This window comes from Rhinolophus ferrumequinum, chromosome 7 (assembly GCF_004115265.2).
Source record: "Rhinolophus ferrumequinum isolate MPI-CBG mRhiFer1 chromosome 7, mRhiFer1_v1.p, whole genome shotgun sequence".
Taxonomy (NCBI): domain Eukaryota; kingdom Metazoa; phylum Chordata; class Mammalia; order Chiroptera; family Rhinolophidae; genus Rhinolophus; species Rhinolophus ferrumequinum.
The window spans coordinates 97,228,464-97,252,443 of NC_046290.1; the positions used below are offsets into that span (position 1 = coordinate 97,228,464).

Consider the following 23,980-nt stretch of genomic DNA (forward strand, 5'->3'; position numbering starts at 1 on the left):
AAATTCCCATTTTTGTTTGCTTTTCTTTTGATTTCTGTCTTGCTCAGACTATTTTTAAATGTAAGGTCAATTTTCTTATAAAAATTTTAATAGGTTGCATGATTCAAAAATGTAAATATATTTTTTTTGTGTTTTTTTGCATCACAAAACACCTTGAATGTATACAGTAAAATCCCCCCTACCCCTGTTCTCTGTCTGTCTAGTTCTTACTACTACCTACGCCCCCAAACAGGTAACCACTGCTGTTGGTTTCTTGGATATTCTTCCAGAGCTTCTTTATGCATTTAGTAAAAATGAATATATGTTTTTGTCCTGTTTTTCATAAAAACTAGCATATACTATACATTATCATATAGAATTCCTCATTCATTTTATAACTACATACAGTATTTCCATGATAGGGGTGTACCAAATTTGCATGTATATAACCAGTCCCCTAATGATTACAGTTGTTTCCAAACTTGCAGTTGAAACCATGATGTTGTTTCATTGTGTCTACAAACCAAATCCTTACACACCATGCCTAGGAAACAACATGCCATTCGTTGTTTGCCTAAAAGTTGCCAAACTGCCCTCTACAAAAGTTGTAGAGTTTACATTCTATTAGTAAAGTACAAAAGGGCCCATTTTCCCAAAATAACTTGTACCAAATTTGTATCAAAATCAAACATTTTTCCTAACCTGTCCTTAAGTTTTTAAAAAATGTATTGTGTTGGAGTCAAGTTTATTGAGGTATAATTTCCATGCAATTTATTTACCCTTTCTGCTACATAGTTTGCAGTGCAATTTTTAATTGCATGCCTTTTATTATAAGCATGATGTGGTATTTATATAATCACAAGAATAGAGTTTTTTAAACCTCAAAATGTAATGAATAGAACTTCTAAATAAGATTAGTCCATTTGCACATTTTTATTTCTTTCAACCTCAGCAAATTTCATCCTTTTTGGCAAATTCAGAGCACACAGAGCAATACAAAATGACTTTTTAAAATGTGTTCTTGCCAATTGTGGAGAAGCGGTAAGATAAATTGACTGTCCGGATGGAAAAGCTTAACTGGGAAGATACATTCATTGAATAATTAAAAGGAAGAGGAAATGCATTACCGATTAGCCGCAAGAATGCATGATGCCTAACCTGTGCCTCCAGAGATTCGTGTAAGTGGGGAGCCGGACAGCTGTTCAGCCCGCCAAGCTCCTACCCGCCTTCATTCACACTAGTCAGCTCTCCGGCTCTCAGGTTGCAGCATCACAACAGTGATGGATTGACGAGAACTTTCGGGTTCAGGTGAAGGGCGGCATTGCAGCAACTCTGTAACTTTCCTAACTTCACACTGGTTGTACATACATAGTTTAAACTGGATCCTGGAGTTACCATTTCCTGCTTTGTTTTGGGATTTTTGCTTCTTGGGGGCAGCATGGTGTAAATCTGAGGAAAGGCACTTAGTGGTGTCAGAGTCAGCACTAGGACTGAAATTGTCTGATTTATTCAACAGCCAAGTGACCTGTAGGCAGCAGCTGCCCTGGGCTGCTTTTCCATCTGGTCAGAAAGGGTTGGTAAGAGCCTTGCTGCTCACAGAATGGTCCAAGCATCAGCGCAACACGGGAAGTTTTCAGAAAGACAGACCCTGCACCCCCCTACACCCACCCAGGGCCAGTGAATCCAAAGCTGCATTTTAATCAGGTCTTTAGGCGGTTCGTGTGCACATTCCAGTTTGAGAAGTGCTGGGATGGTCTCCCTGGTTCTGGTCTTGTTCCAGAGTTTGGTGCCCTCTAGGTTCTCTATCATTCATCACAGACTGTTTCATAGAAATTTGCAGGGTTTGCTGGCGAGGTTGGGGTACCTCGCTGACTGTTGCGATCGCACCGACGCCGCAGGCTCGGCCCACAGTTGCTGTGGCTCTGTGCAGGTTGGTATTGAGACTGGGGCAACGGAAGAGACAGGGAGGCTCAGCCCCTGGCCTTGACGGAGAGCCCACCCTGCGTGGTACTGCCTGCAACTTGACTGTGCTGTCCAGATTCTAGAGGCTCATTAAGTAAAGAATAAGGCAAGAAAGAAAAAAGAGAGAAAGATCTAGCCGAACTAGATGTGCAAAGCACTTATCTATGTTTTCCTAATGTGCTTCCTTACTGGAGTAAGTAAAATCAAATGCTATCCTTTGGGAGGTGTCCCTTGGAAAAGGAAACTTTAATGTCAGAGAGAAACTTTGTCTGGACGTTGACTTTTGGAGGCAGGTTATGAATTTGAAGTCAGACTTAATGAGATAGAAACTGTTGGTGTGTTTATTGTTTGCCATCCCAGTCCAGAGCGGACTAAGCAGTGCGGAGGACAGTGGTGTCCGTATTGCAGCAGGCATCATAATCTTAACTTAGCTGTCAGAGCGGGAAGGGTCCTGCCGGTACTTGTGGACCTTCTTATCGAGGGAAACGGAAACACTCTCTTTTGTGCTGCTAAGGTTCTGCCCGAGGCCTAGCTGACCAGCCTGCAATGTCTACAGCCTGTGACTTTCAGTAAACTCATATAATTCCTTGTTATGGTAAATTTTGTGAAAATGATAGGAAAAAACAGAGGGAGGGAGGAGTAGCAGAGCCAGCACCCTGGATATGGGAGTCTGTAGATACAGAGTCTTTCTTTGAGTCAGGAGCTCTTCTTCTGGCTGAATGGGGTCTGTCCATGTCAGTGGACTTCATGCTCACGTTCAGCCCTCAAGTTGGAAACTAAGTTTTGAGAAGTCATACAATTTCAGTTTATCGTAAGCAAAAATCTTCCTAGAAAGGTTCTCGATGGCACTGGATAGAAATATGTGCTTGGAGGATATCAGAAGCCTGGTGTTACTTTTCAGCAGGGCCCTGCTGGGTGCTTTGTCCTCTCACACCTGCAACCTGTGAAGAGGGGCTTCTTTGCCTCGTGTTGGCGAAAGTGTCCCGGGCTGGTCAGGGGACTTGAAGATAGCCAAGTTCATATCAGCAGAAATGTGCTTTGTTAATAAAGCCTCGGATTTTTTGTTTTTGTTTTTATGTATGTTACAGGTTTGATCTGTTTTACCAAAAGGACATTGGAAATAAGGGATTACTTTGATTCAAATTCCAGGGAACGAACATTACAAGTGTGTACACACAAGTGCATGGAATTAATAGGACCAGTGAGAACACTGCATTCTTCACACTTGATACAGTGAGACAGGAAGAGAAAGTGCACGCACAAAGTAGTTCATTTAGGAATGCCTGAGACACACCCTCATGTCAGAGAAGGTTGGAATTTCTTTTCTTCCTGTTTAAACACTGTGTAGTAGTAAAAGAAAAGGATGCATCTTTTTGCACAAAAATGTGGGGAGGTAATTTTCCCCACAGATGTTTATGTAAGTACTTACTCATAAATAGGGCCGTTTCTTTATATTTAATGCCGTATTTGTCTTTCATTGTGTTTTAGAGAATTTTATGGGATTGAATTTAGGAGGTAATCAGATAACGACTACCCCTAAACATGGCATCGATCTCTTTCACCATTGGAGGTCTGCATACCTTTTGAATTCATACAGGAGCATCTGCTTCCCAAATGTCTTTCCTGATGGTAGAATTCTACGTAAACATTGTACCCAGGCTTGGTCGACGCCCAGCATCGCAACCCTGTCCTCACTTGCGGAGGACCCCTCGTGTGGTCTAGGGGCATCCTTTAAATGCTCTATCTTGTGTAGCTGACAGTAAATTTGATTTAAATTCTTGTTTGCACCTTTGATCTCAGATGCTACTGGGGTCAGCTGGTGAGCATCAGGAGGCTTGACGTTTGACCGGAAGTCTAGCACTTGGAAACAAAAATTATTTGTCTGAGTGTCAAGTGTGTCTCATCTGTCAAAATGGAAAGGGGGGAGGGAGTCAACAAGGCCCAGAAGAAACATCTGTGGCTGGTTAAATAATTACTTCATTTGCTATCGAAAGCACTTCTCTTGTGTATGTTCAAGAACTGTATTTGTTTGAAAAGGGAAAAATCAACTTGTCAGCTATTGTTTCTTAATTTGCTCCATAAAAGGCTCTGTCAAGATTAAGGAAAACGTTCATTTGCCCACTCTCGGGGGCCTAGACTGCTATCTGGAAGGTGGGCTCCCCTGCCCATTCCCTTTCTCCCCTCAGGGACACGGCTGTAGGAGGGGCACAGGCGACCGCCATCTTCCTTCCCCGTGTCCATCTCTGCACAGGGTGAAGACTGGACAGGCAGAGGGGATGGGACTCGCTCGAGGCCGTCTTCGGACTGTGTGGTGTGCCCATGGAGGCGGCCTCCCCTCCGCATCACGCTCGCATGTCATTGCCTGTGGTTTTGTCTTTGCTTCCCCCCACAGATCCGGAGTTAGGCGTTGGCACGCTCCCTGAACATGACAGCCAGGATGCAGGGCCGATTGTCCCTAAGGTATCGGGTCTAGAGAGAAGCCAGGAGAAGAGCCAGGACTGTGGCAAAGAGCCCCTCTTTGAGCCCGTGGTGCTAAAAGAGCCCTGCCCTCAAGCCCTGCCGCCGCTGCCCCAGCCGCAGGTGGAGCCCCCGCCCCAGGCGCCTTCTCCGGCCCAGGACCTGGTGCAGTGCACAGAGGCCCCGCCACAGCCCCCACGGCCAAGCACACAGCCGCCGCAGGCGCCCCCAGAGGCCCCACTGCAGCCCGCGCCCCCGCCTCAGGCACAGAGGCCCCCGCGGCCACAGTCCCCCACCCAGCTGCTCCATCAGAGCCTCCCGCCCGGGCAGGGCCACCCCTCGGCTCACAGCCTCTCCCAGCCCTTGTCAGCCTACAACAGCAGCAGCTTAAGCCTCAACAGCCTAAGGTGAGCCTACCTGCTCTTCTGCCATCTTCTTTGGGGGGCAGGCAGGACTGGGTAAAGGGTTCTCCAGGAGACTGCAGTTTCCTTGTGGAAAACGTCATTGCAGAGGTCATTGCATTCTCTCTGCGGCAGAGACAGAAGGGGCCATCAGGTGAGACTCCGGTGTCTTGGGAGAGGACAGGTTGGGTCGGGTGGTGAGGACGCTGTAAGGAGCTAAGACACGCACAGAGTGGGTGCAGGCAGGAGGAGGAGAATGCTCGAGAGAGAGCTGAGGGCGCTGTGCCCAGGAGCCCCACCGCTGGCGAGGGGCGGGCAGGGAGCAGCCCTGAGGTACAGCGGACACCACCAAGTGTTGAGATTCTAGAGCGAGGCGGTTTGCCTCTGAGGGGGAGGGCTTTTTGAAGAAGCCTCATCTTTCTGCACCTGCAGAGGTAGAAGATTGGGACCAAGGAGTATTCTGGTTTGAGGTTTTTCACTGTCATTTTCTTCCTCCGAGTTGGGTCACAGACGTAGAGAAGTAGCAATCTGGGTGTAGATAGGGAAGTTCATGCATGGACAGCCAGGCCCTCTTTGGTCTTGTTTTGCCAAATTACAAAGGAAAGTTTAAAAAGTAGTGCACAGGAGAGCTGCAGAGGAAAGGCAGACAGAAACACAGGTGCAGGGCCACGTGTCGGTCTTCCTTGGTTGTCCCTGGGGTTGTAATTCTAACACCTCACACCAGTGGGGCTTTGAGTCTTCACTGTTGTTTTCCTTGTGACAACCTGGTGACTGTGGCGGTTCAGGGACTTGCTTTTTCCTGCCTGTGACAGGTGAGGGGACAGCCTGTTTGGGGGGGTGGCCTTCTCCAAGGGCCAGACCCAAGCCATTTCTGTGACCTCCAGAATGTAGAGATGACAGGGAACCCAAGCTCCCTGGCTCACCTCTTCTCTGCGCTTCTTCGTTTCCAAGGTAGTGGACAGACAGGGTGAACTCGGGTTCTGCTTCTTAGTCCCTTTGTTAATTGTATCGCTTTACAGGAAACGTGGCTAGTGGAGGATGGGATGGTGTGGGACTCTCTAGGGATAGAGATGAGAACCTGACCACAGAGGGCAGAGCAGGCCTGAGTGGCGGACTCAGCTGTCTGGACACAGATGTGCCGTAGTTCTGGAGCCACAGTTTCCATTCGCTGTGTGTGCAACAGTGGTGACAAGTGTAGAGGGGCTGTGACACGGGACAGCCACAGAGAAGCTCGATGATAAGGAAGAACAAGAGAAGGGCTTTGGGCAGAGAGACAGGATTTTCTTCCGTTTTTTTTTTATTAAGAAAATTAATTGCTTAACTCTTTGTTTATTTTTCTGTTTCTTGTGTTGGTCCTGCAACAGCAGCAGCAGAAGCAGCACTCCAGCGAAGACCCAGCCGGCCCCGCCTCACGTCCCCCATCACCCCTCGGCCTCCCCGTTCCCCCTCTCACTGCCCACCCACAGCCCCCTGCACAGCTTCACGCCCACCCTGCAGCCCCCCGCACACTCCCATCACCCCAATATGTTTGCCCCTCCCACTGCTCTGCCTCCTCCACCACCACTGACATCGGGGAGTCTGCAGGTCCCCGGACACCCGGCCGGGGGCACTTACTCAGGTAGGACGAAGGCACTGGCTACCTCCCCGGCTAATGCTCTCCCTGGCCCGTGGTCCCACCTACTGTCTCTTGTCCCATTGCTAGGTTTTACCTATTTACAATTTTCTGCTGTATTGGATATATTGTAATCCATCTTTTATGGGCTGAGGTTCTGCAAAAAAATGTACCAGCACCTGCAACAACCTAGCACTAGCCAGGTGGACGGGACACCGCCCAAGAGAACTGGTTTGTTTGAAGTCATGTGGTTTTTCCGACTAAGTTCACCACTGAGAAAGTGGTAAAACACGGAATGTATGTGCCCTGTCGCCTGGGCTCCCATTAGAGGACAGAAGCTTTCCCAGGCCCCTGTCTGTTTCATTCCAGGAACTCAGACTGCCACCTGGTTTAGGGGTTTCTGTTAGTTCAGGACCCTCACTTCTTGAGAGGAGCAGGTGCAGTTGTTGTGCAGTACATCCCAGAACCCTAAGCACAGGCCCAGGGTTAGGTATCACGTCCTTTCCTCCTCACCTGTTAGTCAAGGCAAGTGTCCTAGTTTGGGATGCACTGTAGCATGTTAGGCCAGCAGGACAGAGCTGTAAAGCAGATTTACCCTTGAAGAGGGCATGGGGGCTCTGCCATGGTGACAGCTGACATCTATTAATGAGTATGGCAGTCCCTTTCTTCAGCACTTACAAATGGTAATTCCTTTAACCCTTAGAATAAACCCATGAGATAGGCAGCATTGTCCCCCGGTAACACATGAGGAAGCGGAGACGCAGATGGGTGATTAGCCAGGGTCACTCAGCTGGCAGGCAGGGAGCTGAAACCCGACCTCCGACGTTTGCTGGGCATCTGTCAGCACGCCACACTGACAGACCTGTGTCCTCAAGCGCTGAGAGGCTGGCCGAGAACAGGAGGCTGAGGCCGTGACTGGGCCTTCTCGTCGTCCCCCTGGTGGTGGGTCGTCCCCTGCCGCCTAAGGGCCCCATTTGACCCTGCGCCCATCTCCTGCGCCCTCAGTCCTGATCCCCAGAGGAAACACCATGAGGAGAGAAGGTGTCACCCTCTCCCTTCCTTCTTTTCCAGAGCAAGACATCCTGCGACAGGAATTGAACACTCGGTTCTTGGCATCCCAGAGCGCTGACCGCGGGGCTTCCCTGGGCCCCCCACCCTACCTGCGCACCGAGTTCCACCAGCACCAGCACCAGCACCAGCACACGCACCAGCACACGCACCAGCACACCTTCACGCCGTTCCCCCACACCATCCCGCCCACCGCCATCATGCCGACGCCAGCACCTCCCATGGTGCGTACCCCAGGCAGAAATGTGAGGATGAGTAGAGCACGCCTCTTTTCTGTGCAGCACGGGGGGCTGGGACGGGCTGTTGGGACAGGACAGCGTTGGGTCATAGCCATCAGGGGCTCCTGGGGGCTTCTCCCTCAATGCTGCAAAGAAGGGAGGGAACCCTCTTCCAGTGGCACTCACCGGGCATCAAGCAGGAGCTTTCTCCTCGACAGTTATGTCTTGTATGCAGTGCATCTTACCCTACATGCACTCCTGACAGTCACATTCAGTGTCAGTAGTCAACGTTACTTCAAGGGTCGTTCTGTTTTCTTGAACATGCTGGGGGGTTACACCCACCAGATATAAAAACCTGTCTGTCAGTACTTTGCTCCCAGTACGAACAGAATACCCGTGTCAGGAAGAGGCTGAGGCAGAGGAGAGCTGTCAGGACCCTGAGACTGCCTTGGGCCCCTGTCTGTGCAGGTGGTTTCTCTTCATTTCTTGTATTTCCTAAGACGGCACCCCAGTCTGACAGTGTGCCCTGTCAGCAAGTAGTCAGGGAGCCACACACCCTGCGGGGACAGAGCCTGGCCTGTGGGGAGAGGTCCCACTGGCGATGAGCAGGGTCTCGGTCTTGACGGGGGACTAGCACATGCCAGGAGAACCAGTGAGGACTTTCTTAACTTAGGATCTGTGGTGACTAGTGCCGTATTGGGGTGCTCAGTGTCCTGAGATAGAGCCCTGTCCACAACAGGGAGTATTAGAGCAGTTTACTTACTTCATTTTTAATAATAAAGGAAATACTTGATTTTGAGGCAGTGAAGGCAGGCACTGTGAGAGAAGATTTGAATTCTATGGTTTTAAGAGGCATTCCCTTCACCAAACTTTGCTTCCTTTATTCCCTCTGCCTCCCCCATTTTGTTCAACTGAGTTTTTTAAATATACATATATTTTAAAGTGTATTTTATACATTTTACATAGAAGATTAGCGATGAGGCCTTGGGACCAAAATGTTTTCCCATAGCGGATCCTGTCTCTTTTTCTCTGGAGGAACTACTTCTCGACAGTTGTATTTTTAAGGGCCTGTTATGTTTGGAAAGAGTTGATGCCAGCCTGAGTGAGGTGTTTCACAACTGTGTTAAATCGAACGGAGGGGAGTTGCAGCACCCAGATGATGGCATTGTATAGAGGAAACGAGGGTGTAGTCTTCTGTTCAAAAGAAGGGCTGTAAGACCTTGCCCGGATTGCTTTGTATTGGGGTGTGTTTCAGAAGACAGCTGAATGTACAATTCTTCTACCAAACTGAAGAGGAAAATGGAGGTTATTCTCTGGGTAAATCAGACGAAATGCTCACTTCTTCCTGATTTATCTGAATAATTGCCCCTTTTCTCCAGTTTAGACGTTGGGTTTGTGCCAATCTCTAAATATAGAGTAGAAAGAGACACAATGGTACAGCCAGGACCTAAGTGCACCTTGTGGGTTTGCACTTTCTTTTTCCATTTCTGTTGGTTTCTTGTCAGAGGGACTCAGGAGCCCAGAATGGTTTCACATACGATGAGGTTGTGGGGGCTGATGGCAGCATCATGCCCAGAAGCTTGCTTAGGGGCAACCTCCACTGACGCAGTGGACAGAAATGTAGATTCTCTGAGTAACTAGCTTTTGCTTTGATCCCTTTACAGTTTGACAAATACCCTACAAAAGTTGACCCATTCTACCGGCACAGTGTGAGTCTTCTTACCATGCTACACATTCAATGTAACTGCATTTCCATTTTGTGTGCTTTCGCCACAGACCACATGACTAGCAGCTTTCCTTAATCACCTTTGCAAGAATTCCCATTGCTTCTCGTCACTTTGGATGCTTGCTTTTGTGACGTTTGCTTTTGGTAAAGATGCAGTATCATCTTCTGAATCAAAAAATCATTAAGCCCTCCTAAGACTTGAAAGCGAAGTTGAACTTCAGTGAAAGCCAGGTGTCTGTCCTCCAAAATGGGGTGTCTGCTGTTGAATCAGCTTCAGGAGAATCTGAAATCACAGGATTTTGGTCATCACTTAAAATGTCATTACCACAGAATTCCTGGGATTCAATTTGAGTGATTTCTTCCAAATAGGAAGTCTCTTATCTTTTTTATTCATAACTCTTCAAAAAGCAGGTTTTCATTTCCTCTGGATAAAATGCAGAACCCTCTTCCATCTGGCTGGTATCATTCTCCTGAGCTTACTATAACTGAAAATAAAGATATTTAAGTAAAAGAAGGTCTTAAAATTAAAATGTACGATTTTTGTCTCTTTAAACTCACTCTTTATTAAAAAAAAAATACTTGTCTTACGCAATTTTAAGAGTATGGTCTGGAACTTAAATTGGTGCCAACTTAAGTTTTATGTACAGTCCTCATAAGACAAGGAATTCTTTCTATACAAAAACATTGAAATCTTACCATGATATTTTGATTATGGAGTGAATACTGCATCATTTTTACTTGAAATTTTGCAAGTTTCTTTTCTCAGCAGTTTATTTATATTTTTTTAATGAAACCAGAAAGAAGATTAATAATTGCTTGTAGCCATGTTGATTCACCATACTTAACTATTTTTGCATTGATTTTTGGATAGTGTTATCATTTGAACAGACGTCTACTTAATAGATCAGCCAAGACTGAATTCATTCATACTTAGAACTACATATTTAGACAGTGTGTTAGTCCTGAGTGTATCTGAGAAGTCCAGACTAGAAAATACTAGAAATCAATGAAGAATTACTCTAGAGACATTCAGAAGTGCCATGAGGAAGATGTCTTTGGAAAGGGATGAGGAAAGTGTGTTTGCGTGCTGGGGCCCCCGCCTTGTTCCCGTACAGATCTGCTCAGTCGGCGCTATGATAAAGAGCGTTGCTTAAATAGATAGGAAAATCCAGGAGACCTGTGGGTTTCCTCTTTGGGTCTGTCCCATGAGTGACACCATCTTAAGAATCATCAAATTTTTGCCCCTTGTCTGTGTCTTGCTAATTTAAATTAAGGACCAGCTCACAAAATCATTTTAGAGAAAGTTTAGGGTACTCAACAGGTGACTCAGATTTACTTCCTAGGACCAAATGCAGTGCCTTTTTATATGCACATTCCACAGAGAGTTATAGATTGAAAATGGAAAATAAGGGGGCTAGTCAGCTATATTCTAAGAGGGTCAGTAACAGAATCAGGCAAAAGGAAAATGGTGAGAACATCCAGTTTTTTATTGAAAACATTAAAGGAAAAATACCCACCTGGAGGCAGAGTAATAGAAATTTGAGTGTGTTTAGTATGGCATGTATTTAATTACTCTGCTTCATACAGTGTACTGAGGGAGAATTATTTCATATTATTAGTTATAGCAGATAATACATGAAGTACTTAGTCTCCCTGCTTTGGGGATTAGGACGTTATAAGGGGAATTAAGATGCAATGCACTCAAGTATCTAAAACACAATTTTAGACTTAAAAGTAGTTTTAAATGAGGGCACTTGGCTTGCAATCACTGTTTAAGTGGATTTAGTTCAATATCAATTAGTCTGAAAAAACTTTGCTGCATCATTGAAGGGAGCAAAATGAAATAAAGACCAACAGAAGAAAAAACGTGCTCTGAAAACAGGATTGTGAAATGTGGATTTCAGTCATTACCTAGAAACAGCTAACATAATTGCATTATTAGGAAAAGCTTGAGTTATTATTATATTTTTGACATATTATGCAACCATATGGGTGGGACGTTATTTAAATATCTGTATGGTGGTTTGAGCAAAGCGGATAGAACCAGAGCAGTAGAATCTCAGGAATACTAAGTTCTTAGGAGGAAAAGATGTGTTGCATTGTCTTCACTACTGCCGTGTATTTCTTTCCTCCATTGTGTCCTCTATAAACATATCAATTGAAGAAAGTTCATATTCTTAATTCAGAATCATTCTTCTCCCTTCACTGAGTGGTCAGACTGCCATGTCAAGGGCTTGGCTTGAATAATCTCCAATGAGCTTGTCCATCTTATTGGAAAATGGGCAGCTCCGCTGAAAGTATATAACAAGTCATTGTTTTACCCTTCCACAAATACTTGTCACCATTTTAGATGAGACAATTAAATTGTCCTCTGGAACTGCCACTTCTAGAACAACTTAATGAAGCAAGGATTGTGAATATTTCTCAGTTCTTCAAACTATTAAAAATCTAAACGTACTAATTGAGTTTTAATGGTATAAAATCCTGGAACTCATAAAGACTTGCTTCTTCTTCCTTTTTATTTTTATTTTTTTCTTTTTCTAATTAACTTGTTATTTTCTAGGCATCTTATTTGGCTCAGCACCCCTCCTGTTTTTGATATGCATTAAAATTTCCAACCGTTTAGGGCTTTTATCTGATTTACCAATTAATAATTAGAAAAGCTCCCCTTCTAATGATGTCCTCACCTGGGACATCATTTGTTGGCTGATTGATTCTGAACTACTTTTAAGTTTTTAAGTTAAGCATTCATGGCACATCTGTGTGATCATTTCATCATGGCTTTTTGACTAATAGCATCTCACTGAGATTACTTGGCTTGCCAATGTGAATGTCTTTCTATGGGAAGGGAATTGGAGTATCTCGTTTGCCTCCCACTAAAAGCTTTTTTCCCGTCTCCATCTTGGCCACAGCTCTTCCATTCCTATCCTCCTGCGGTATCGGGCATCCCCCCTATGATTCCACCCACTGGCCCTTTTGGTTCACTACAAGGAGCATTTCAGCCGAAGGTAAGAAACCGTACAGTGGAAACACACATGCGTGTTTGTAAGAGGAGCTTCAGGCGAGGTGGGCGAGTGGGTTCTGCATGCTCTCGCCTGTAATTTTTCCAATGCAAAGTGACCACTGGGATGAGAGGGAGCATATTTTTTTCTAGTCCACCTAGTTTTAAACCTCAGCCAAAATTAATTTTCAATTTGCACTACCCATGGAATCTCATTCGAGCCAGGATTTCCTGTGCTCCTTGAAATATCAGAATCTATGTATATTTTTCCACCAGTGTTGTAGACATCATCTTCCAGCCAGGAATGCTGTGCAAGGTCAAATATATTGTACCAAATTGTCCTTGAGGTATATAATTTTAGGGAAGATGCAAAGCTGAGCCTTTATTGATTTTAACGGAAGGAGGGAAAAAAGTTCCAAACTAAAACTGTATCCTTCTAATTATGGAAAGGGAAGATGCTTCTCTTCGTCCTTTCTCATTTCCCCCTCCGCCCCAAGTGTCTGCAAATAGGGCCTCCCTGCAGATGGAGGACCTCACATTTTTCTGCACCCTTTACTCCCTCTGTCAGTGTTCCCACCTCTCACCCATGCTCACACTTACCGAGATCAAGGCCCTGTCATCACTTACTAACATCCCAGTGTGAAGTTAAACTTTCACCTTTTATAATACTACATTCTTTTCTACCTAGTCAGTGACACGCTGCTAAACTTGGGCCCCAGTTACCTCTGAGGGTCACCATTATGCAGGAATTCTCGGAACACTACCTTTTTGTGATTAAGTCTGCTACAGGCCCTACTTCACCCTAATACAGAAGTGAAATGTACTTCTCACGTTAATAACCATTCTCAGATTTTAAAGCAGGACATTTTGGTGTGTGTGATTTTTGGTTTTCTTTTTTTATTTTCCATCTCATTGGTAAGTTAAAACACCAATTTTGGGCCAGAGTCCCCCAGGATGAGCACATATTACATTTCTAAAGGCATGTTGCCTTAATACTAGAAATAGGAAAAGAAATTAAAAAGCATTAGGGGGTGGATGGCTACACCTTAGAAGTCACATTTACCTGCATGGCATTGCACTTTATAGGCCAGGTTATATACATACATGGGGCTTTCACGATGGCCATGTGAAACACCTCCTATTTTGAGATGAAAGGATGTTATTTTTAAACTCCTTCCCTCCTCCCTCCCCCAGCTTCTCTTACTACTCCCTCAGACCCTGGTCTGTCCCCTCTAGGTTGCAACAAATCTCTCCTGCATCCCCAAACAGACTGGTAGGTCATTTAATAAATTAGACTATTTCCCTCACTCACAATTATCCAATCACACAGAAAACTACATCTGGGCAAGAAAGTGTCTCTCCTGGTGTTGAAATAGGCCTTTCCAGGCCTTCTTACTGATTGAATATGTAGATTGCAGCTCATTAGTGGAGTTCTTCATATGTATGCAAATCAGGCTGTTAACAACTCCAGCTTCATTGTTAGCTGTACAGCAGCTGATTGCTTTTCTTTCTTTCTCTCTCTTTCTTTCTTTCTTTCTTTCTTTCTTTCTTTCTTCTTTCTTTCTTTCTTTTCTTTTCTTTTCTTTTCTTTTCTTTTCTTTTCTTTTCTTTTCTTTTCTCTTTTCTTTTTTCTTTTCTTTCTTTCTTTTTTGCTTCTCCATGTAGGCAAGCTTTATGCCTAGACCTGAGCTCATTTTCTCCACAAGTTAACTCCCTGGTGTGAGGGGATTCCTAGAGGTTGTGATTTCTTAAATAAAATACCTGGTGAAAAAGTCTCTGAATCCTTCACTCACTAGAAAGTGACTGCTTGTGCCCGAAGTAGGCTTTTGTTGCTGTTGTGGGTAATTCAAAGGACAAAAGCCTACAGATAAGGTCAGTGTTATAAAGGAGGCTTAAGAACTGTGTGAGAATAGGAAAGATGAAGCAGAATTACTTTAGAAATCATTTAATAGGAGATCCGTGTGCTCCCTAAATTAGGTTCCCTTGTCGCATCTCCACCACTGCTAATGAGAGATTACTGAGTGTAATTCCTGGGTATTGTCTGCCAGTTAAAATTTAGAGAGTTAGCTTAATGTCTGTTAAACACTTTTAGCTACTCTGATGAGAAGCACCTGATCGAGCAGATTCCAATGTTTTTCACTTAAGGGCTTCTTGGGACATTTGGTGATGAAGCAGAAAACAGTGACAGGCTGTGGCAACTCAGAGAAGATGGATTTCAGGGCAGCACGGGCACTTATTGGCTTTCTTTGGTCCTGTGCTTTTTACTGCAATGAGATGTGGCAGGTCTGCCTCTCTGTTTTAGATGCCATTGCCACAGAGGGCAGTCTCTGGCCAGGATCCCTGGAGAAAACAGGGAGCAGGTCCTCCTGAAGAGCACGTGTGATCACTGAGAAAAATGCATGTTAACTCCTGCATTCCAGAATGAAACCAACAGAAAAAGACATTGGCTTTTGTAATTTAGAATAAAAGAAAGATCCTGCTTTCATGTCACATGTTTTATGCTCCCTAAGCTGTGGTCTGATTAACTTGTAGACGTCCAACCCTATCGATGTTGCCGCCCGACCTGGGACGGTCCCACACACGCTGCTCCAGAAGGACCCAAGGGTACGTGAGTCAGGCTGGTCTCAGGTAACGCCGGGGCAGCACCTCCCGAAGCCCATCTGAGTCAGCTGCTGTTTCAGCTGTTCCTTCTATTGGTGGAAGAAAGTACCACTTATTCTTAGAGAATGAAGTCTCTTGTGCGCTACTGTGGCCACAGGACCCAAGGGGAAGGACAGAGGAGTGAAGGGCTTGTGGTCAGGAATCCACACTGTAGGCTTGGTGGTTTCTGCTCAACCAACCTTTGTCTACAACTCTTGAGGTTTCTCTTACGTGAACGATGTAGCTGCAAAATGTTTGCAATGGAAAAGCACAGAGAGCTTTTCTTCCTGGAAGTTAGGACTTCCCCCATTTCCCTGGGGTCAGGAAGTCTGAGCTGTACAGCTATTCTGGCCCTCTGCTTTCACTGTGGTAGGAATCCTTCTGTGCCTCAGAGCTAAATAAAATACCCATTATGCTTTGGTTATGGTACTTATTCATAATGTATACTTCCATCTACTCTCAAAAAAGAATTGAAAGTCACACGATAGGTATAATCTTGTCTCATTGATTGTTATTTACATTCATCTTTGTAGTAAATGTGAAAAATGATTGCCTTTTACAATATTGTCTTTTTCCCTGGGTAAGGGCAGTCAAAAATTGATGACCAGAGTTAGGTAGAAGTTTAAAATGACTCAACTATGTAAGTATGTTTATGATGTTTAGTGAACTTATGTACAATGTCTAACACCTTTACGTAGCATGCAGTCATCACATTACGGGCATTGGCAGACAGCCTAGTTCTACTGTGTGTCTGGAAAGGACACCTCTGCCCGGTACCCTAGCGTCCAGCCTGACACGCCTGTGGTCTGCTGGCCATTCTCCCTTAGACCCACACTGTGGGGTTTGGAAAGGCAGCTCCAGATAGCAGGACTCCTCAGATGTGTAATGTGAGCAAATCCTATTGCCAGAGGGCAAATCGCTATGGACTGAACTTGTTCAGGGGGCTTGTCAGTGGAGATGTATCAAGGCTTGTGAAGTGAGGGAGGGGACACTTGGCACTTTTGATAGTGTGAAAATGGGTTAATTATTCTCTAAAAGGGCTTCATTTAAAAGTAAAATTCTAACATTTTAATTTCCCCTCCTAATGAAGCACTACAAATTTGTTAATTAGAGCAATTGTTTGAGTGACAGGCATGTAACCAAGTTGTCATTTTCTCTTCACAGTTGACAGATCCTTTCAGACCTATGTTAAGGGTAAGAAAGCTTCTTCTAGAACTGTTTTTGCAACCTCTGTTTGACTCCCTGTGGGTTAAAAATATAAATCCATTATGAGGAAACAAGCCACAGAAGCGATGGACTAAAAATGTCGGACTGACATTTTTGTTGGGTTGAGTTTCTCAGGTAGTGTGATTCAAAATGGTCTAAATTGTTTTGCTTTGAGTGTTGGAGGAAGCCAAGCTATTGAGGTAAAGCTAACAGATAAAATTCAACTGAGTCAGAGTCTCTTTATAGCAGTTGTGGTAAAAGGTTTGACTAGTGGGAACTTAAGGGGAGGGGCGAATTAAGCTATATGCTGAAATTAGGATTTTACTGACTTCTGTCTCTCTTGCATCTAGAAAAAAAAAATATATATATATATACCTAGCTGTATTTATTGTGACTCGTGGCTGCCTCACTCTGCACTGAGTGATGTGGACTCGTCACAGCCGTTCGACCTACTTCTCTGGTGCAGAAAAGGGTTACTAGAGAAGCACTGGTTTGTTAACATCTTGAGAGGTCTGGAGAGTGGCCAGCAGATGACCTCTGAATAAATGCTGACGGACTTGGTTGGGAGAGGTGGGAGATGGATGGTTGGATGGTTAGTAGACTTCCTGCTATACTTATCCCATTTCTGCTATGTAAAATCAGATAACTCAGTTTCTCAAAACAGAAAAAAAGGAGGATTATGTCATCACTTAGGTGATTTCAGTGACTCATAATTTCATTACAGGAAAAGAATACTGACCCCAGACTTGGGTTTAAGTTTATGTTTCAGAATCAGCTCCTTAACAGACATCAGAAGTGTCTGCCCTTTGCCGTTGTAGGAATGGGGCAGTAGTTATTGAGCATACATTCAAGACTTACGGGTAGATTATGTAGCAAGAATACAAATGAAATGGAAAGAGATGGCCCCTGCCCTCCAGGTGATAAGACATTACACCCTCAAAGCAAGACATGAAATAATTTGAGAGACATGGATTGATACACTCCCAGAGAGAGGCCTAGAGAGTAAGAAGGAATGAATTCCCTCCTTTGTTTCTTTCCCTTTTTCGTTTCATCAGAAGTGAACAATGCCCACCAGCATAAATGGTTCGCTGACTCTTCGTGAAGCTCTTACAGGGAACTGGGCTTCCATAAAAATGTGGAGTGTCTTTCTTTTGCTTTGGGGGCTTAGAAAAGCCAGGGCGAGGGGAGGTACACAGGTTCTGGACCCTTGCTGGCTTTGAACTGATGCACAGACATTCACTAATTAGCTCTTCTGAACAGCTGAAGTGTATTATAGCATGGCCGCATTTGTTAAGTAGGGCTTCCCGCTCTACCAAGTCTGCCAGCTGGCATCAGAAAAGAAAGAGAGAAGAGACACAAAGTGGGCTTCGGGCTTTGCCGTCTATCCTGGGTAACTGGGGAGGTCCTCATCAAGTATGGTTTTCTGAGGAGTAGCCGGCAGTTCGGGCTCCCGTGGGAGGAGAGCTGCCCTGAGTGTGGCTCCCTCAGGCCTAGGCACGGCAGAGCTGCTGACAGAAGGCATTTGGAGAGTACAAAGCACTCTTGTTTCATGAAACAAGGCTCTGCAGCCACAAATCTGCTGAAAGCATTGGGGAAATTGGAGACGGTTTTCTCTGAAAGGTCTTCCTTCTGACTTATGTTGCTCTTTCTTGTTCCAGAAACCAGGGAAGTGGTGTGCTATGCATGTTCACATTGCCTGGCAGATCTACCACCACCAACAGAAAGTCAAGGTCAGTCTTGCCCTCCTAGTCTGGGGGTCTGGGGATCGGGTCTCGAGGGTATGTGATCTCCCCACCAAGGAGGCATTTAAACAGACTCTAAAGACCCACTGGCAGGAAGAATCTTGGAAAAGCTATTTGGAAATCTTACTGTTAACTGGGGAAACCATTAGCAAAACAGAAGCAAACTGATAACTCCCTGGTATTCTTTTCCTTTTTAGAAAAAAAATGATTTTGTCATCTTATTGCTCTAAAGAGCTAAAGTATGGGTTAACTCCTAAAATAAAGGTGTGGGGGAAATATGTAGACCATATGCCTCCTTGCTGACTGGACTGTACAGTGGGACAAGGATTTATTGATAGCCGAACATGAGGGAGTTGGAGGTGGAGTGGAGCCAAGCAGGAAGAGCCATACATGAAAGTTTTCTTTCCTCTAAGAATTGTTGTGTTCTTGTCATTTTATGGCTTTGGAAACTGATTGAGTAATTTATGCTCTGGATAATGTTATGACACTTCCAGTAGCAATGCATAGTATTAAAAATGACTCCTCTAGAAGCAGTATTTGGTTTGCAGTGACCTTTCCATGCTCATTAGTCCTCCTGATGACCTGTACCAGAGGTTAGAATACAGTCAGTACTTGTCAGAACCACCATCTAGCCAGTTCCCGTATCCTCCGCAGATGATTTCCTTTTTCATCTGCTTTCATCATATAGATGAATACTTCCCTGCTTTACCAGGCCTTATGATGCAGTAGGGAAGAGCTCAGAAACTAACGAGTCCAAATTTTACAATCTGGGTATTTAGAGTCTGTGCAACTGTGCCTAGAAAAATGGGAGAAAATGACCAGTCAGGTAATTCCAATAAACTTTAGTTAATCCATTTTTTCAATAATAAGCTTTTGGTCCAAACAGCATTTGGGATCCTTTACGAGAATAATAAAAGAAGGTGATAAACATGGAGGGAGAGCAATGTTTTTTTAAAACATGGTTAAATGATTTTTTAAAAACCAACCTAGTTAAACGTTAAAAAGCCAACCTCAGCAAATGAGGTCACTAAGATATTTGCTTTCGTGCCAAGTAGCTGCTCTTTCTCGTAACATCCCATCAGTGAGTTTTACTCACTTTTACTTCATCGTTCGGCAAAGTTTAATTAGTAGCCTTACAGTTCCCACCCTTAGTTAGGAAGTGTGTGCCTCGAAGAGCTAACTAGAGTTTGATAGTTCAATTCACTTTCTGTTCTGGATGACGTGCTTAGTGGAACAGTAGGTAAGACACGTCCTCTTGTAATTTCTTTGGTTAAAAGTGATGAAGGATGCTGTATACGCCCCTTTGGCAACTTTTCCATGAAAGTGTCCCCCAGGACTGAAACCTTCATTATCCCAATTCAATTAGGAAGACCTTCCACATGAGACAGTGGTTCCTCTTCCCTTTCCAACAAACTTTGTAATCCCCGAGCTCCATTTTGCTTCATGGACCTAAGTTGTAGATAATGAAACTGTGCTGTGTACCATGCAGTATTAGCACTAATAATTTGGCGACCAAATTAAAGGAGCCATTCGAAAGATTTTGATAGATTTATAGTGAATTAGGAGCTTTGTTTTGGGGGTTGGCTCTTCCATTAGAGTGGGACTCTCATGACAGTATTCCCTGTAGATTTGAGCAGAAATTACATTGTCCCTTTTTCCTTTAACGTTCATTGACTCATTCTTTGAGTCACTCACCAAATATGTATTTAAAGAGCCTGCTGCCTGCAGGCTCCTTGCTGTGCCAGGCTCGGAGGGCACTCGTATATTGTGGTATCTAGCTGCCTAGAGTTAACTAGTGAGGCTCTGTGCACATAAATGATGAGCCTGCCGTATGCTTCCAAGGGGCCTTGCTTCAGCTTAGGTGCGCAGGGAGGTTTCATTTTCCCTAGGTGTGATGGATGAGTGGGATCTGACCTTCAGCAAGGTGGAAATAGCCAACTTGTCCCTGGTTCTCGCACGTGCAGGATCAGACGCCACCTTCTGACTTACTGTACAGTGGGACAAGGATTTATTTATAGCCAAACATGAGGGAGTTTGAGGTGTGGTGGAGCCAGATAGACTGAGAGCATCAGATGAGTCTTAAGAGATTGGAAGTGGGAGAGTCAGAAACAGGCTCAGGGCTGTGAGGAATGGGGGCTGGAGAGCGCAGAGGTGGGGGCAAGGGGAGGGAGACTCGAGACTGTGGACCACAGGCCCGGGTGGGTGTTGGTGCTTGTCCCAGGGGCTGTAAAGCTGATTCAGACAAGGCTGTTGAGAATCAGAAAAGTGGGGCAACTCTGAAAGCATGCCGTGTGACAGAGCTGTAGCCCTCGAGAATGACATTGGCGTAAGGAGTCAGGAAGCAATCAGGAGCCAATTCCTACAGCCTTAGAGAGCGGGTGAGCTGCCCAGTTAGCTTCAGGGTGGATATGTAAACGAGATGCGTGACTGCAGTTGATGGCAAGGACTTCACAAGAGTGGTTCTTGTGGTCTGCTGGTCTGGACTGATCTCCTCTTGCTCAAGTAATTGGGGATAGTAGGCAAAGAAAAGACCCCTATCAGTTAAATTGATATCCCTACTTAGTTTCTGGTTTCTGTTTTTAATATGTACAATGATCATTTGAAAATTAGCTTGTAGGTGTGCAAATATTTCTTTATAACTTGCGTTATAATGTACTGTGATCTAGTAGACTATGGCAAAGAGTCGTTCAACAATTAATTTCCACAGATTATTCATGCAGAATCCCTAATAAAATGAGCTCTAAAATACTATTGTTTAAAAACTTGCTAAAATGGGCCTTTACAGCATATAAGAAGCTGCTTGGGAGGGGTCGTGGTTTGAGTCAATAGGGTATGGTTTCATTGTAGCCTCAGAGAGCAAACACTGGTTCTGCCACTTGCCATTTCTGGTTGGAGAGCCGGTACTGCCCAAGAGCAAGCACGACTGACCTCTCAGGCTGACTGGCTGCTCTGGCATTGAGGGTTAAATGGCGTGTGGGTGGCTGTGTTCTCACGGCATTCATAAACTTGGACCTGACTGGCTCAGTGCCTCAGTGCCCCATTCACTGTTTCCTCTCTCAATCTCAGCCTCTTCATGAATGTCTTTCTTCCCTGCCGTTCCTCTTGGGATGTCATCTTTTATTTCCCCCCTTGCTGCTTTAGAAACAGATGCAGTCAGACCCACATAAACTGGACTTTGGACTGAAACCCGAGTTCCTGAGCCGTCCTCCCGGCCCCAGCCTCTTCGGAGCCATCCACCACCCCCATGACCTGGCACGGCCTTCGACTTTGTTCTCTGCCGCTGGTGAGTTCAGGGGGGGCAGGGCAGAGCTGGGAAAGGCTGTTCTCAGGCAGCTAAACAAATTCTGTTTGTGCTCTGGGCCGCCACTCAATCACTCCCTAAAAAAAGACAAATTATGCCAGTTTGCAAGGCCACATCACAGCACATAGGGAAATGGACCCCCCCTTCATTGATACGTCCTCTTTCATTAAAGAAGGAAAAAAAGATCATCATTCCCTTAGGGGACTCATATTGCCTCAGCTCATTATTTGCTTCTGTATTAAGCCAATATAACTCATAAGCACGTCAAATGCTATTGAAAAAAAGACCAAAACGCTTGCAGGGGCAGATCGGAAGGAAGCAGTGCCAGGACTCGTGTAAGGATGCAGCCGCGCTTTCTGTCAGTACCCACAGAACACTCGGAAGGTTTGCACCGTGGTGCTTGGTCATCCTGTGTTTTGAGGGTCTGAAGGTAAAGAAGTACAGCTGACCCTTGAACTACGCGGTTTAACTGTGTGAGTCCACACATATGTGGATTTTTCAGTGACTACACGCAGTACTGTAAATGTATTTCCTCTTCCTTATGATTTTCTTAATAACATTTTCTCTAGCTTACTTTATTGTAAGAATGCAGTATATAATACATATAACACACAAAATATGTTGATCTATTGTTTATGTTATAGGTAAGTCTTCCGGTCAACAATAGACTATTAGTAGTTAACTTTTGGGGGAGTCAAGATTTATATGAAGATTTTAAACTCTGTAAGGGGTCGGCACCCCTAACCCCACGTTGTTCGAGGGTCAACTGTACAGTTAAGACAGTTGCCAGTGGTGTGGTCTGTGGTGGGGAGGGTGAGTCAGTTGGTTGCTGGTTTTCTCTGCTATAGAACTTAGTGTTATTGCCTGGTTGATTGTAACAATGCAGGAAATTCAGGACACAGCGTGGAAAGCACCCGAGAGATCTGTTCATTAACCTGTGAGCATGCGCACAGCCGAGTGACTCCTAGGTGTGCCAAAGCGGGGGTGGGGGTGCCGAGGGTCACTGCTTCGTGGAGCCTCGCGCTTCTGCCCCAGGCACATCCAGACGAGACTCAGTGTCTCTAAGGGGTCTTAGGTAGACAAGACAGCCCTCTGTGTGTCGGCTTCCTTACCACTCAGTCTTTTCTAAAGCTGTTTTTGGTGCACAGCGCAGGGCCCCTCTCTCGGCAATACTTGTAAACGAGCCCACTGAGCTCGCTCTGATGACCAGTCCTTAATGTCACACCCACGGTGCTAAGTAGAATTTATTCTTCTGGACGTGGATGGCCAAGGGGCTCTCTGTTCTTGTCCTTAGGGAACACGTTTCACATCCATCCTGCCTGCTGCCTTCCCAGGCTTTTATCCAAGACTCATTTTTGGTGGACTTAAGGCTCTTCCATTCAGGAAGAGAGAAACACCCATATTGCAAGAAATCATTGTTTTAATGGGCTTTGTTGCCAAAGCAAATGAATCACCCTTGAGGGTAGATGGAATTTGCTAAGGTCTCAGGTTTTGCTCTATCGGGTGTGTCTAGGGACATATCTGACGGCTTTGTTACCATGGCACCCAGGCTCTGGGACAGGGCTATACACTAAGAGCAATTTTTGGATAGAAATAGAGAGATTTCTCCCTGGCTTCCATTTGAGCCACACAGATGAATTGGCTTCTTTTGCTTCAATAATTCTGGAACTGCAAGACACCCTGGGGGCGCCGGGCTGAATGAAGCTCCAGTCTTCATGGAAGCATTAATTAGCTTATACTACGCAGACATATGCAGCCAAGTTTCTACCTCGCTGGCAACACTGTTAATATCTAATGAGGATGCTCGGCTCCGTTGCTCTGTAGAGATGGGGTATCATTCCTGCACTTTCTGGGTGGGGAGTAGGTCACCATCGAGGGCTGAACAGAGAATCTCTGCTGCTCAGGTGCCTTCCAATTCTGGGATGCCGTGACTGGGACAGCTGTGCTCCTGCATTTGTGGCTCCTTCGCAGCCCAGGCCCACAGGCCCGCGCAGGCTGGGGACCGACCCTCCATGCACTCTGCATTCCTGAAGGAACTTAAACTTGTTTGTAGGAACTTAGTCAAAGTGTAAGGGATTGTGGAATCGTTATTAGGAAATTCATTCAGGCTGTTTCTTCTTCCAGTCTGGAAGGTAATCTTTTCCAGCATAAACAATACCGGATTTTGCCCCAATGGTTATTTAGGAAAACTTTTAACGGGTCTGCATAATTTGCACATACTTGTTAAATTCAGCCACTTTTGTCTTGGCCTGAAATAAAGTAAAGAAGCTCCTTCAGAGGACCATGGCCAGCCTGTGTGTGGAGCCACCTGCCTCCCAGAGAGCTGGCCGCCTCAGCTGCCCGCTGCACATCCACAGCCCGTCTGGTCCCTAAGCTCTTAGAAATGCTGTCCTTCCATGAGCCACATCTGCATGCTCTCTGTCTCTCTTTCTCTCTTTTTCTTTCCCAACTTCCTTCAAGAAAAGGATTTGAGGCATCTTAAAGAAATATATATTGTTGAAGGCAAAATATAAAGTAGAGGAGGGAATGTGGATAAAGGGAAAACCAAAGGCAAGAAGACCACTGAGTTAGACCTGAGTTACCTGGTGGGCAAAAACTAATGGAGCCAATTATAAGAGTACTGGTGTCCAGAAACATAGACGTAAGCTCGCTCTTCCTGGCACTGAA

General features: G+C 45.1%; 1 protein-coding gene across 6 annotated transcripts in view; it reads left to right on the forward strand.

Annotated features, from left to right (window-relative positions):
* AUTS2 (activator of transcription and developmental regulator AUTS2) overlaps positions 1 to 23,980 on the forward strand; it is a 1,097,126-nt gene that overhangs the window by 1,064,535 nt on the left and 8,611 nt on the right. For 3 of the 6 annotated variants that reach the window (XM_033111210.1, XM_033111213.1, XM_033111215.1), the window contains 9 exons: positions 4,334 to 4,805; positions 6,164 to 6,417; positions 7,483 to 7,724; positions 9,362 to 9,406; positions 12,336 to 12,431; positions 14,957 to 15,028; positions 16,229 to 16,258; positions 17,929 to 18,000; positions 21,154 to 21,295. In XM_033111210.1, the coding sequence (XP_032967101.1) occupies positions 4,334 to 4,805; positions 6,164 to 6,417; positions 7,483 to 7,724; positions 9,362 to 9,406; positions 12,336 to 12,431; positions 14,957 to 15,028; positions 16,229 to 16,258; positions 17,929 to 18,000; positions 21,154 to 21,295 (1,425 nt within the window). The remainder of the gene's footprint in view (positions 1 to 4,333; positions 4,806 to 6,163; positions 6,418 to 7,482; positions 7,725 to 9,361; positions 9,407 to 12,335; positions 12,432 to 14,956; positions 15,029 to 16,228; positions 16,259 to 17,928; positions 18,001 to 21,153; positions 21,296 to 23,980) is intronic. The other 3 variants (XM_033111214.1, XM_033111212.1, XM_033111211.1) reach the window with 3 other exon arrangements.